The 15,455-nt window shown below is 44.9% G+C and overlaps 1 protein-coding gene across 1 annotated transcript in view; it reads right to left on the bottom strand.

The window, feature by feature from the left end:
• Positions 1-487: 487 nt before the first annotated feature.
• LOC135811919 (mucin-3A-like) overlaps positions 488-15,455 on the bottom strand; it is a 75,405-nt gene continuing 60,437 nt past the window's right edge. Inside the window, exons 8-9 of the mRNA XM_065325184.1 lie at positions 4,354-4,425; positions 488-1,558 (exon numbers count right to left, since the gene is read on the bottom strand). Of these exons, the coding sequence (XP_065181256.1) occupies positions 1,284-1,558; positions 4,354-4,425 (347 nt within the window). The 3' untranslated portion in view covers positions 488-1,283. The remainder of the gene's footprint in view (positions 1,559-4,353; positions 4,426-15,455) is intronic.

Genomic DNA, 15,455 nt, shown 5'->3' with positions numbered 1-15,455 from the left:
TCAATTTGCATTTAGATACAGATGGGGCACTATTTAACTTAAGAGAGGGTACTACAAGAGAGGGCACTTTTCAATGCTGGTAAATGTAGGTCATCCAGCATAAAAACAAAGGCAGAAAAGAACAACAGCCAAACGTTCACTATACACTATCCCGACTCAACAGGAACGGCAACAACAACTGTCATCTTGATCCTGAAACCACCAGTACAATGGTAAGGACAAGAACAACAGCAAACGAACATCAAACGTGCACTTGCTCATGGTTACAAGCTCTCGGGGCACTATTCAAGAGAGGGCTCTCAATCGCATGAGAACGGTAAGATATTTCTCATCGTTCCTATTATTGTTCTTCACATTACATTCCCATCACATTCATTTATTTCTTTGTCCGTCACCATTTTCACAAGAATATGTTTTGACATATCAATAACACCTTCATGAAATGAGGATTTAGCTGGTTCTGTTTATTGCAATCCCAAACGCCCTATGCATCAATCATATTCTTTTTCCAATGGAGTTTGATATTTATTTAGCAACCTACATGTACTTGGAAAAACACATCTTGAAATTTAAAGAAACATGCACTAGTTTTATACGAGAAAAGTGAGAAATAATCGCGGAATAGGAATTGAGAAGAAAGGACGAGGTGAAGTGTGTGTATGCATATGGAGTAGGTCAGAGAATATTAGAAAAGAAGAAACAACATTACAAGTTACTTGATGGAAAACAATCTACATATTAAGTGCCTCCAATAACCCTGGAAAAAGGATTAACGAGATTAATGGCAAGTTTTGCTTGGGGGAAGTTGTTGAAGTGTGTGATTAGCCTACCTATAGATGAGTTGTTTGCTGCGCTGAGGACAACGTGAGTTAAAGGAATCGATTTTGAAATGAACTCTTTTGAGCAGCAAGAAAAAGAGCGACGGCCCTTAAGTCAATCCCTGAATTCCCTGGGACCACGATAGGAGAGCAACATAATCCAAAGATAGAATGAGAATAGAGGATGCGATGGAGAGTACGCTGTGGTTGGCTATAAAATAACCTGCAATCGCCACGAAAAGTGGTCATTGGCTGCCCCAGCCACGTATTTCTTGGAATAAAACTATTAAAAACTAAACACCAAACTGAGGAATTGTCAAAAAACGTATTAGGAAAATCGATGCAACGGGGTAAAAATGCAAGAATTTATACTGAGATGAATTGTGCTGAGGAAAAACAATAGGCAAAGAACACAGAGAAGCAAACCAAATTACAGAAAATGATGAAATGCACCCAATCAGTGAGTTACTGCGGGCAAACAAATTCATACTGTGGTTGCGGGGCGGATTCTACGACACCATAAGCATCACTTTTGGTAAGGGAACTCTCCGCAACATCAGCGTCTTCACAGGCTGCATTTTGTGTCTGACTCGGAACTTCAGGCTGAATCAGTTTGCTTTGTTTCTTCCGATTTGTTATTGTGACCACCACCATCGTTGCTATTACCCCGAAAAAGATCCCGCCGACAACACCGCCGATCACACTGCCAAGTGTGTATGACGTCTGGGTTTGATTTTCCGCTGTAGGTGAGAGAACACAGCACATTGTACGTTCTAACGTCTACAGACACCGTGCATGCGTTTTAAACTCAATTTTTTGGATACCTGAACAGAGTTGTTTATATTTTTTATGGCTTTCCATCACAATGTACAGCTTTGGAAGTAAAACAAATGTCATGAGAACTGAATGGAAAATCTGAACGTGCTGTATTCATATTTTTCACGCAAATTGTATGGAACTGTTGGAAACACACCTGGCCAAATGACAATGCATACACGCCTTTCTGCGGGACCTATTATTACATTATTCTATATTTCTACGGTGGCCCATGGCCAATAATGAAGATAATATAATCAAATATTATGATCGGTTTCCCCAGAATGTTGACAGATTTCTGAGAACCCTACAAAAATGGCTATGGATGGGCGCTTTCCTGATGTGTAATGTTCCGGGCTGCCTCATTGTGTTGACTGACCGCATAGTGAAGGCCCTACTAATGGGTCGGATAATGCACCTGTCTCAATGCCCTCAAAGGAAGGCATACCCTCCAGGCCTACTATGCGATACTGTCATATGCACCTTTTACAAGGTTACTTGATGGCAACAAAATCTTTTTGTTCTGCGCAATGGGGCCTCAGGCAATACTTTTGTTCGGTGCTCGCTATAGAACTACGAAAAACCAATATACATGTACATGTACGTCGGGAGGCAAGGATCTGGCACGAAGCAGATCAGACGATAACCCGCTGCATGCACGCGATCTCAACACGAACATCGTCACATCCGCATGCCATTCTTGCTGTCAGAAATCGTCCCCTCCTAGATCCTATGGCTATGCATGTATCTCAGAGTGTGGATAGTGATTCCTTGTATAGAGTCTTCAAGCTACCCTCTTTATTACTACAACGCGTGGGGCGTGCCACTGCAGCCAAGAAGTGCGCCAAACACTTGGCGCGTCGTCTTGGGTTATGGAAAGGTGGAAATCTTACTGAGCTCCTCGACGAGAGCGACACTATCCAACCTGGGTTTACGGGTAGGTCTGGTCATAGGGGATTGCTTTGATGACGATCGACCACGCCAGTTTGGTAAACGTAGGGACCAGGGCAGAGTTACAGCAGCCGTTCATATACTCAGTTTGTAACCGTTCAGCGCACACAGAAGGACAGAGTTGGTAGATTCGACACTGTTCTTAGAACAATAATGCTATTGTATAGATGAATTGCAGGTGCACATCGCGCTAACAGACCGTAGCCTAGTAAGAGTAAGCTGGCACGTAACAGCTGTTATTCAGCACTCGCATTCATGCTGTTACACAGCTATTGCGGGAAAGAGCAGTTCTTTGCCAGTGGGCGGCACTGATTGCGGGGTTGGTGATATTCTGCGTCAGAAACACCTCGCGCCTGTTGTGCCAAGTCCGGATGTGTTGTTTCCAGGACTTGATAAAGAAAAACAGCCCTGGCGGTCCGTGGATCGACTGGACAGTTTGGTTTGGACTCGGGCGCATGGCGCAGAAGTGTACTTACTGTAAGGGTGCGTCGACCGACTTATGTGCCGCTACCTCCAGCGAGATACAGGTGCCTGAGAGCTAAAGCCTCTGAGAAACTTGAAAATACAAACTAATTTTGAAAGGTGCTTGGATCGAGTTTCACCTGTTTTATCAGTATTTTACAGTTGCTGCAAAAAAACTATTCATTCTACCTACATAATAATTTTACATTATAATAAACTATTCGTTTGTTATGGCCGAACAATAATTCATTGTAACCCACACACTTCACGTACAAACTAAGACGCGGGGAGCCGTGGTTGTGGGGCAGTCGATTTGAGCGAACCCGTATTGATGTCCGGGTTTTTAATCCTTATGCTCGCTCAAATCAGTGTGCACCACGTACTACTCTGTATCATCGACACGAACGAGAGAAAAGAAGGCACTACGAAAATAGAGTGAGACAAGTGGAGTATGCCGCTTTTGTCCCGGCTGTGATGTCTGCGAGCGGAGGCATGGGCAAGGCAGCAACGGCCCTCTACAAACGAGTGGCCTCTCTGTTGGCGACGAAAAGAGGGAGCAGTACTCTCATGTGATGGCTTTAATCAGGTGCAGGATCGCTTTTTCCTTCTTGCAGTCCTGCATCATGTGCCTCCCAGGGTGCAGAAGGCTCTCTAGCCAGTCTTCCGTGGCTGTGGGTGATACCTCTGCTGCGGTGGCAGTGGTAGAGGCCCAGGTAAGGGCTTAGCGTGCACGAGCGGTATCAGTGAGTGGAATATTGACTTGAAGTTGAACTTGCTTCTGTTTACTTAAGTAGGTGTATACATTATGATGCTGTTTTTTTTTGCATGTTTTTTTCTTTTTTCTTTCTTTCTTGAACTTTGAGTTGAAATTTTTGGAACACTTGGGAAAAATATTCATTGTGTTTATTTTGCCCGTAAAAGAGGCTGTAAAGACGCGGGGAGTCCCAAGTTACAGTGTCCCACCCGCCAGTTAGGATTCACAGGAAGTGTGAGTTACGTAGTCTGAAGAAAGTGGTCAACGGTCTCTGTTCTGATGACGTCTACATCTTAGCTCAGTGGTTAGAGCATCACTGGCTTCAAGCGAAGATTCATGGTTCGAATCTTGGTGGTCCCCTTGTCTGGTGGCAGTCAATTTTGGCTTCAGACTTTTCCTGTTTGTGTCTTTCCCTTAAAGCATTGAATAGTTGATTTTCAATACTTGTTTTCATTTCAATACTACGGCTTTTGTTTCCTCCAAGATGTTTTAAAATAATAGAGTGCTACTTCTACAACTTGATTTCCTCAACTCATTTGAGATTGTACATACCGCTAGTTGTCGTGCAGGATTCACGTGTTGATCCTGTTGTTGATCCAGGTGTTGATCCGGGTGTTGAGTTGACTGAAAGATTAAAACAAACATGAGCAGTGAAACAAGAAAGAGAATGGCATAACATCAGATCTGTGGAGAAATATTCACGGTTCACAAAAGAGCCAGAGAGACTAACTGGTCCGCCAGCGGTTGTAAAGCCATTCCTAAGTCATTCAGTACACATGCACATGAATTTGCTCTGCGAACTATCGACTAAGTTACTGGCCGATCAAAGTCGCAACAAGAACCTCAGGCATCGTTCGACAACCTCAGCACAAGGTCCGGCTAAGTCGTGACGGACCACAAGTCCTCTTAAGGGTATTCTCCGCTTACAATCATTTACCCCAGCCCAAGTAAACAAGCTGCTCGCTCAGGGTAGCGCAAGCTAAGTACGGGGAGTGACGGTCTTCCGGAATTGGCCCTTAAAATGACCTCTTACACATTTGCCCTTTCCTTCAGTGACTTCTTTACGAGTCCTTGTGACCTGGGAAAGTGCCAGCTGCATTCAAGCTCTCTTATGTTTCTCCCCTTTTCAAAGTGGGGACACTGACCGTTGCCATAACGGTAGTCCCGGCGATACCTCTGGTTTCGATCGTGTCCCGCCTAGTTCACACTCGACGGGGCGGGACGGGACGCAACGTAAGAATCGACTGGAAGGGACAGGACTGTCTGACAGCGTCCAATGTGAACACCAGGATCGGGAACGCAGCGTACTAACGTACTGATCTTGAAGTGGAGGGAAAAGTTGGATCAGTTCATCTTTTCATACCCTAGACGTAGACGAGGAAGTAAGCATACAAAACGGCTGCTTTTGAGTGTGTACAGGAGACGGCGTCGTGCGCTAACTACTATCGATTCGTACCTAGACATTTTGAACTTTTCGAACGCTATCCATGATAACTCGCAGAATGGCTAACCGTTCAAGAGCGTGACAGACACACTGTATTATCACTTACTGGGGCTATATTTTGAATGGCAAAACCTTCAGGCTACGTTTTTGGTTTCCATGAAACACTGGTACTGCGAACTTGATTCCGTTTCATTTTAAAGAGAAATAATAGAAAAGAGATTAGAAGCGGTGAGGCCTCTTGCAGTTTCATACAGAATTACAGATGGAGCGGACTCGCTCCCTTCTATTTACACTGCAACGTTCGAACACATTTTCGTAGTTAAAACAACGTTTCGGTATATAGCCCTCATCAGGTTTGCAATGATGTGCACTCTACAAAGGAGCAGCAAATATACTGTGCTGTGCTGTGTTTGCGCCAAATGTGTCAGCTACAAAGGTGGCGAAAGGGATTGGTGATATATTAATATCCAGATACGATATATTCACAGTAGTGCCCAGCCAGCATTAGTGTTTACTTGCGGCCGCAAGTTGCGGATTTCAACAGATTTCAATAGAAAAGAAGTATTAAAAAAATTAGAAATTAGGTACAAATGTCACCCTGTCACTCATCGTGACTTGTGACTCGCGCAGTTTGCTGTTGAACATCACAACGACTGCAGCGTGCTGTGTCCTAAGAATCGTACAAGATTTTACCGCTCGCCTCAGCCGTCCCAACAGGCCCGTAAGTCCTGCACCGTCACCGTTGCGTCGACTGTGAACTATGCTTAAGAGAAAATTGTCAAGGACCAACTGAACAAATACCTCAACGAGAAAGGCTTGCTCCCTACCACGCAATATGCATACCGCTTCGGTCGCTCGACGGAGGATGCGCTTGTGCGAGCAGTGGACCTATGGAAGGACGCACAGATCCAGACGTGAACTACTGACAATGTCAGGATTGATATGTCGAAAGCAATCGACCAAGTCCAACATCAATGCCTCATCATAAAGCAGCATTCACTGGGTTTTTGAACTTTTCATGGTATCATCTTTGACTGTTTCATCAGCTACTTGACGGGTAGTCACCAACGGATAAAAGTTGGCAGAAAGCTGTCTGCTGGAGTGTCCAGCAGCAGATGTGTGCCACAAGGAACTGTCATCTGTCCGCTTCTGTTTGTTTTGTACATACACGCTAAAAATGAAGTCCTGCTCACCATAATCCACCAGGAGTTTGCAGACGACATCATCATTGACTTTTCACACTCAGACCCATTGTTCTCTGTTCAGACTCTCTTGGAGGGCATCACCAAGCTCGCTAAATGGCTGGAGGAAATCGAGCTCCTCCTTAGTAAGAGAAAAGCCCACTTCATGTTCGTAAAGCCACGAGCGCAGCCAAACCCACTTTGTCTCGTCCGCTGTAATAGGGATGAATCTGCTACGGTGTCCTCAGCAAGTTACCTGAGTGTTACCATCTACGACGACCTGAGCTGGCGTTCCCATATCCCGTAGATACTCTCAGAAGGCACTGAGCCGGCTGTCGCGGCATGGGGATACGCTGAGTCTTCAGGCTCGGCTGACGTGGTACCTTGCCATGATCCGTGCGAAACAACCTTTCCGCAGCTGTGTCGGCTATCTCTCTTCTTCCCTGCGTGTCCAAAGTATGTGAACGCATCTTTTATGATCACTTATACAGACATGTTTCGCCGTTTCTGAGTCCCGCACAATCTGGGTTTCGTAAAGGCGACTCCACCTCCCTTCAACTGACCCGCATCGTGCAGGAGGTGTGCCAGCATAGGGATAACAGAGCGCTTGCTGGTATTTGCTTCTTTGACTTGGCCAAGGCGCTTGATACCGTCTGGCATCGAGGACTTTTGGCCAAGCTCGAGCATGCATGCAGATTACGCAAACAACCACTCTCCTGGCTGAAATCTTATCTCTCTGGGCATTATCAGTACGTAACTGTGCTTGGCATATCCTCGGCTGCAGAGCCAGTATTGTCAGGCGTTCCTCAAGGATCAATTCTTGGTCGCCTACTATTTATAATTTACGTAAACGATTTACCTGAAGTCTGCCCTGGAACGTCTCTGTTTGCTAACGACACGATCCTTTTCACCTCATCAGCTTCTCTCACTGGCCTGAAAAACAACTTGCGTACTGGCATTCAGGAAGTTCTTTCCTGGATGTCGTCCTGGAGATTGTCCCCAAATCTATCAAAAACAAAGATCATGCTCTTCCCGCCCCAGCCAGAGTTCACAACCCTCAGCCATGCCAACTTTCCAAATCCAATTGATATAGTGTCTTCTCACAAACGCCTTGGCATTGTGATTGACTCTGCACTCTCTTGGGTACCCCAAATCGAATATATCTGTAAAAAATCAAGTAAATCCTTAGGACTTCTCCCCCCCCCCCCCCCCCCCACTGCTCCTACCTACCACTTTCTTGCAAGCTTCATTTTTATTTAGCCTGCCTTCGCCCAAAATTTGATTATGCCGATACGTCTTGGGTTAGATGATCCTCTTCCGCTGCAGCAAAGCTTGAAATACACCACAAGAAAATCCTTAAAATTCTCCTCCGTCAACCCCAGATGCTCTCATCATCCGCCCTTTATAAAATCGCTCACACAACCCCGTTATCACATGGACGCAGTGCACACCTTGCTTCTCTTGTCCATTCCATTAAGCTTGAGTTGTGCCCACCTCATCTCATGTGTTTTAATTCCCGTAGCTATGCAGAAGACGTGACTTCAGTAACGTCTGGCGCTAGCCAGCGTCCACACAGCTGTAATTTGGTGTTTGTGTGTTTGTTTGTTTGTTTGTGTCACGGCTGGAGCTATCCCGTATCTGTCCCGTATCTGTCCCGTATCTGTGACTACAAAGGCTCTACAGGATTGTACATAACAGCTGGCCACAATATTTGCGGGCTCCTGTATCTGTCCCGTACTGTACCAATATTCGTCGTATTATGTATACGACTCCCTGATGTAGAGGGAGATTTGGAAAGAAATAGGGAGAAGAGGAGGAAATTAAATAAGAATAGACGCCGAATAGGTGATAGGATGCGTCCGCATTAACATACATGTACTTTGGAAGAGAGATCCCGTCATCTCCAGAATAAGCGTGAAAGAGCGATTCAGCGCCGGTCACAGGAAACGTCGGAAGAGAGATCCCGTCGACTCCAGAACCCCCGTGATCGGCAGAGTCCGCCGGTCCCAGGCAACGTCAGGACAGACATCCCGTTGAGTCCAGAACGCCCGTGATCGGCAGAGTCTGAGCCGGTCCCAGGAAACGTCAGGACAGACATCCCGTCGAGTCCAGAACGCCCGTGATCGGCAGAGTCAGCGCTGATCCCTGTGAACGTCAGGACAGACATCCCGTCGACGCGCAGAAAAACTAAATCTGCAGCCTCTTTTGCCGTCGGACAGAATACGTAATTAGGAGACTGTAAAGTTATGTAATGTCCAAATTTCCACGTGAGCAGCAGGTCACTCGCGTTGATTTTTTGAAGTGCGAGCCAAATAACGGGAGCTGAACTTTCGCGTCGCGGACATCCGGTCGACGCGCAGAAAAACTAAATCTGCAGACTCTTTTGCCGTCGGACAGGATACGTATTTTAGGAGACTGTAAAGTTATGTAATGTGCTCCACAGGCAACCATGCATTCGGCGTCGTCATTGGCTCAACAGGTCAATGTACATGTATTTCTACAAAAAGGCCAGAAAATCAGATTACTGTATTAAAATCAACTAATTTTCGCTGGCGATTTATTTTCGCTGATTTCGCCGCTTGGTACCAACCGGCCAAAGTAAATCGCAAACCAAAGTTTGTCATATAGGCAAATGATGCATGATTGAGCAATGGATGCATGTGAGAGCAAAAATACCGATCGATTTCAAATTTGACGTGAAATTGTGCGTCACGTAGGAATAACGTGCATCTTAACCTCTCTGATAGAGAGGTTTCTATTTTTCATCGGCCAAAATTTGTTGATTTACAGTATAAGGAGATAAAAAGAAAAGAAGGAGCAAACCAAAAGTAGATGATTATTAGAGAAATAACAATCCGCAATAATTTCTGCAAATACTTTTGCCTCAGTTCTTATAACATGTACGATGAGCTAGGCAAAAAAGTATAAAGGCATAGCGTAGGGCCCTGAGCTTCCAAGCTCTCTCGTTGGTTCTCTTCTCTAAGAACTAGAAACTCAAACTTACTCCCTAAGTGTAACTCATCCACTCTTTTGCGCTCCCCTCTCTTTATTGCTTATTCTGTTTTGCTCACTCTACCCAGAGAAGTTAGGGATCTGACCTCACTCCGCCTGTTTAAGATCCGTGCTGCCCCTTATTTACTACGACATAAATAGCTCATTATCCACATGTCCTTTGCGTCTCTGTGTTTTTCAGTGTTTTTGTTATACATCTTTCTTTACGGAGCTGTTGTTGCTGTTCTTTTTCCTACTCTTTCTTTTCCCTCCCCTTACTTTTATTTATCGCCGTTGTTGGCAAACACCCACTCTCTTCACATTGGCCGGTGTTTCCACCGGGTCTTGAGATGTTGTAATAAATATAAATATGAATATACTTATAGGTGCTTTTCTTTTTACATATTACTCTTGGCTCAAAATCCCATTTTTTATTAGGCACCTCTGATGAGCCATTACCGGCAATACGGCGAAATGTACGTCATGTGGAACGACTTTGTATTGCACCAAACCCGGCCAACATCGTTACATAAACATGGCGTTTAATAGGATAAGGACTTTCGGTTTGTGACAATTCGCCTTCGCTTGGCTTCCCCTCTTGATATATTTTGCATACTATTGAGCCTCCCAAGTTGGGTGGGCTCTTGCCTTGCATCGCCGAGTTGAAGTAAGACAGGTATGTCGGATGGTGCTTCTGGTCTCGTCATCATCAACCAATAACTTCTGACATCCTTTTTTTCCGAGGGACGTAGTTCGTGCATATCTTCGTGGCGTATAACCCTCATTGGATAATTCCGCACCTGAGCCTTCTTACTTGAAAGGTTGTTGGGTTGCGCTTCGTAGGTGTGTTAGAGCTAGGTATCAGGTCGCTGAATTATTCAATATCCATGTAGAGGTTGTACAATTTCGTCGCACTATCTGATTGTATAGCATCTTGGTCCTTTCGTGGACTGTTAGTCATGACTGGTAACTTATCACATTTTGTATTTCCTTCTTCATTGGCTAACCAATTGTCAACCGCTCTTCAAAACACACTTACAAAATATGTAAGAGAGCATGTCTGAGAATACCAAAGTATGTGTGCAAGTGGATCTCTCCGATTTCGCTCAAAATTTGCAGGTAAGTTGCCTTTGGGGTGTGGATCGATTGGGCAAAGCCCTTGAAAAAGTTTCTGAAGGGAACCTTGAAATTTGCATACCCCTCAAAAATTGCCGAAATATCACATTATATATGGGTCTAGAAACGAGTCACACCACAGCGTATACGAACAAGCTATGAACAAAACTCCATCAAGCCAACATTGCCTCACCTTAGAAGATTTCCTGGAGCAGTACCGCTTAGCCACGCCAGCATCCCAGAAGACGAGGTCCATCACCCCCTGACGCCACAAATGATCGTCTTGAAAATAGCCAATTTACAAGCGCTGGCAAAAAAGCCAGCTGCGTCCTCAACTGGTCAGAACTATACACCGGCAGATAGTAGAACACCTCTTCTAGCGCTAAGGACATGTCCCCCATCTTCCTTTTGGGGTTTTCTTGAAATAAACTTTTTTGAATTTTTCCACTCGACCATGCAAAAATACGGCCAAAGTCATACCTGCGCAGGAAAGCTCGCCACTCCGCGACGTCTCCTCAGCAATTTCTACTCCAACACTACTCCCAAGGCCGCAGAACAAAGTGTAGTGTTGACTCTGACAAGGAAAAGCAGCGGTGATCACTTGTCACTCCAAACGACAAGCTTCTCCTTGCGCCACCAATAATTTTTTGTGCGACTGTTGATGCGAAAGTGACTGAAGTCCTGAGCGCAGTTTTTGAATTTTATGGCAAGATGCATGGTGAGATCGCGTGCTCTGTGACGTAGGATGACGCTTCCTGCATCACGATACGCGGCCATCGATCGCGAATGTGCCTGGAACGCTACTCGGAACAGACCATGATGGCAGAGGTAAGATGAGCTTCATTTCTTGCTTGAAATGCTGAGAACCCCCACTAACTGTCCTCGGAGTGTTGCAATGGCAGCAAGCCGTTGAAATATGCCCCGTAGTACAGCATGGAGAGTTATTCGTCTTTCACACTTACCTCCTGCAATCCTGAACATAGTCCAACAGTAAAAGTCCCTTGTTTTCATGTCGATGCTCGACAAAAGCGGCTAGCTCGGTCCCTTTGTGTTGACTGGCACGCGAGCAGCACTGGCTGCACGCATTTGTCGCGTGAACTGCATGAGAGATTTCTTACGTCATAAAGAATGTGATTTCATCATCATTTCACTGGTCTTCGACCTACATGGTCAGGGAAAGTCCCGGTTCGTAGGCCTACAACACGGTCAGCGTGTTCTTGAGCGCAGTAACAACGCAAGTGTGATCACTTCCAGACCAACGGGCGTTCAAGGCGAGTAACAAGCGCACCTCACAAAGGTGACTCTGAAATCTCGTGAGCCGTGGGCCACGCGACTTGGCATTCCTGCGTCACAAGGCACGTGATTTCACCGTGCATCTTGCAATAAAATTCAAAAACTGCGCTCAGGCCTTCAGTCACTTTTGCATCAACAGTCGCACAAAAAATTATTGGCGGCGCAAGGAAAAGCTTGTCGTTTGGAGGGACAAGTGATCACCGCTGCTTTTCCTTGTCAGAGTCAACACTACACTTTGTTCTGCGGCCTTGGGAGTAGTGTTGGAGTAGAAATTGCTGAGGAGACGTCGCGGAGGGGCGAGCTTTCCTGCGCAGGTATGACTTTGGCCGTATTTCAGCATGGTCGAGTGGAAAAATTCAAAAAAGTTTATTTCAAGAAAACCCCAAAAGGAAGATGGGGGACATGTCCTCAGCGCTAGAAAAGGTGTTCTACTATCTGCCGGTGTATAGTTCTGGCCAATTGAGGACGTAGCTGGCTGTTTTGCCAGTGCTTGTAAATTGGCTATTTTCAAGACGATCATTTGTGGCGTCAGGGGGTGATGGACCTCGTCTTCTGGGATGCTGGCGTGGCTAAGCGGTACTGCTCCAGGAACTCTTCTAAGGTGAGGCAATGTTGGCTTGATGGAGTTTTGTTCATAGCTTGTTCGTATACGCTGTGGCGTGACTCGTTTCTAGACCCATAAATAATGTGATATTTCGGCCATTTTTGAGGGGTATGCAAATTTCAAGGTTCCCTTCAGAAACTTTTTCAAGGGCTTTGCCCAATCGATCCACACCCCAAAGGAAACCTACCTGCAAATTTTGAGCGAAATCGGAGAGATCCACTTGCACACATACTTTGGTATTCTCAGACATGCTCTCTTAAGTGTTTACTTTGACGTTACGGAAAGACAAAATTAATAAATAAGGTGGTCACACGGCTGACAGCAAAGCCCCATGACGCAGCTCACCAGATCAAGGCGTGGGTCCTCTTCACTCAGTAGATACAGAGTCGAGTGAGTTGTATTCCCGGTGCCGAAAAACGCGATCAACACCCCTGTATGGCAACTTTGCAATGTCTAACCCCGAGGCGAAGTAAGTACTGTGGTAGTTATACGGGCAGAAGTTAAGAAGTTAAAAAGTAAAAGAAGTAAAAAATGTTGTCATCATAATCCCTGACCTTGGCAAGTTGGTAGAAAGGTGAGAAAGGTTCATTCACACAGTATCACATTCATCTGCCACTACCTTTCTCACATACACTATATTCACACCTTGCAAAGGTGCAAAACGTCGCTGTTTGCACTTGTTAGCTGCTGTATTTCTGCCTGAAACCATATTAGCTACATGTATATAAGTGTGACGACCCTGCCGCAGGCATTGGTGGGAGATCTGCGCCAAGCCAGAGCCGACTTGCCTCAGAACTTAGACGCTCTGCAGAGCCTGCGAGCCATTGTCCATGACCTTAGACGCTCTGCAGAGACCTTAGACACTCTGCAGAGACGCTCTGCAGAGCCTGCGAGCCATTGCCCATGACCGACCCGCATGGCGAGATCTATGTATGAAGATCTGTGCATCGTGATATTCCGACAGGTCCTGAAACAGTCAAACTCAGGAAATTGCACTATTATTATCACTCAGGCTGCAATATTCAATGACATAATTAAAGACATATTCATAAATGACATATCTTCAATACCCATGAGCTACATTGTATATGATAATTATATCATTGTATCATCATTCTAGCTCAATTTCTTTCCCCTGTCATAGTCCTGTTTATCATGGTCAGCATAAGCGAAGTTGTGGATCATGCTTGCATAGTTTACTCCAACGCGTACATGCAAGTAATAATAATAATATAAGTGTGTGTTTTAGTTATTACATTTTTATGTGACGGCGTTCCACTGATGACAGTCACAAGAAAACGTTATGGAACTGGACTTTCTTCATTTTTGCTGTTGTTATGAGTGCACAATTTATCTTATTTATTGCCATTTTACGACTATTGTCTCCTCGTCGATTGTTTAAATGCTATAGATTCTGTTTCAGAATTTCGGATACAATTTCGCGCTCATTATAAACAGCCTAAATTGGCCTGCACAAGTCGCTTCACTAGTAAAATTATAAAGCAAGGATCATTTTCAAGGATCATTTTCACTGTTAGGAGTTCCCCCGATAGGCTATGCCTTTGGGAAATCCTTTAAATAAAACAATGCAAATACAGTACTGCTATTCCTATTCTACCTGTTCTCCGCAAAATCTGTGCAATTATAGGGATCATGGATCATTGAGCTTCGAAACGTCAGCAAACCAACTCGGTAGAATGCTAGTGGAACACGGCGCCATTTATAATTACCTTCTTACACTCATCAGCTGTCCAAGTGAATCTGCTATTTTAGGTTTTTAGAACCTTCACACAGTTTCCGAATTTTACAGCGATTTCTGCGAACTTCTATTGAGACCTATTCTCCGGACCTGAGCAGAGTTTTCATTGATCTAAAATAAACAAAATGGGACGCACATTGGTGGGGAGGGGGGGATTTGTGCCGCAAGGTGGAATGTTCCCGAGGTGCAGATCAAAATCCTCCCAAAAATTACGTTTCATCGCAACAGGTCACCCGAGAACATCATTCTGAAAAGTTCCCTGCGTGCTGGAGCAGTCCACTATAAACGAGCGAGTGTACTGAAAAAATCTTCATCAGCTCTAATTTTCGGTTTCTCTCTCAAACCATTGATTAGTAGTATGGTTAAAACGGTCATGGTTTTGCCCCTAACGGTTAACTGCTAGGCTAACGGTCGGTTTAACGGTTATAACTTATAACCTATAAGCCACGGCAATCCTGCGGAGTCTTTTTTAACCGTATATTTGACTATACTTATTCAAAAAATGTAACCTATTCAGTACACCTCACACATGCATGCTCATTCATACATACTCTCACACCAATAGACCAGATATAACGGACTTGACAGCCCAGAAATTGCGTACGCGTGCAACAGCCTGCGAAAGTGCATACTTTCCAAAGACCTGATACTTGAAAAATCGACTGGAAAGTTACTGCATAAGCGTTATCTTTATCTGCTAACTGTTCATTGTTCGTAACCAGTCTGCAACCGGTTAATCGGACTAACCGTGTACAGGATGAAATACGTTTGGCTTTTTATATTTCGTACCAATATCACTGTAGCCGATCTATTCTTATATCCGGTCACTCTATAGCCGATACAGACTGTACTTCTAGGCAAAATTAAAAAACGGAGGACGTGAACCAGTGGCACATCAGTTACCACTCTCTGTGTTGTTAGGATCTAAATATGAGGCAGAAACAGAAAAAAGATGAAATATGTGGCCTTGAGTGTATACTTGTAGAGTAGACTCGTACGCCCAAGAAGGCAGTTTCAGAGGGCCAGCCTAGCAAAGTTCTTATTTTTCAGCGCCCCAGGCTACGTTCATATTTCGCGTTCTTGCACGTCCAACATGCCCCCTTGACGCTCATGTACAATTCCCTTTCGCTTTGTTTAAATTTGGCCTTGGGAGTTGGTGCTGGCGCCAAACGGGCACTAAGCGCCGGTTTTATGTGAGCAACCAAGAGCACTTTATCTCGAAGACAAGCAATAAATGAGCGCTACATTTTGGACAGTCGACGTATA

Source organism: Sycon ciliatum, chromosome 3 (assembly GCF_964019385.1).
Source record: "Sycon ciliatum chromosome 3, ocSycCili1.1, whole genome shotgun sequence".
Classification (NCBI taxonomy): Eukaryota; Metazoa; Porifera; class Calcarea; order Leucosolenida; family Sycettidae; genus Sycon; species Sycon ciliatum.
Note: the sequence above shows the minus strand (reverse complement) of the source record. Positions and strands in the feature narration are given on the sequence as shown.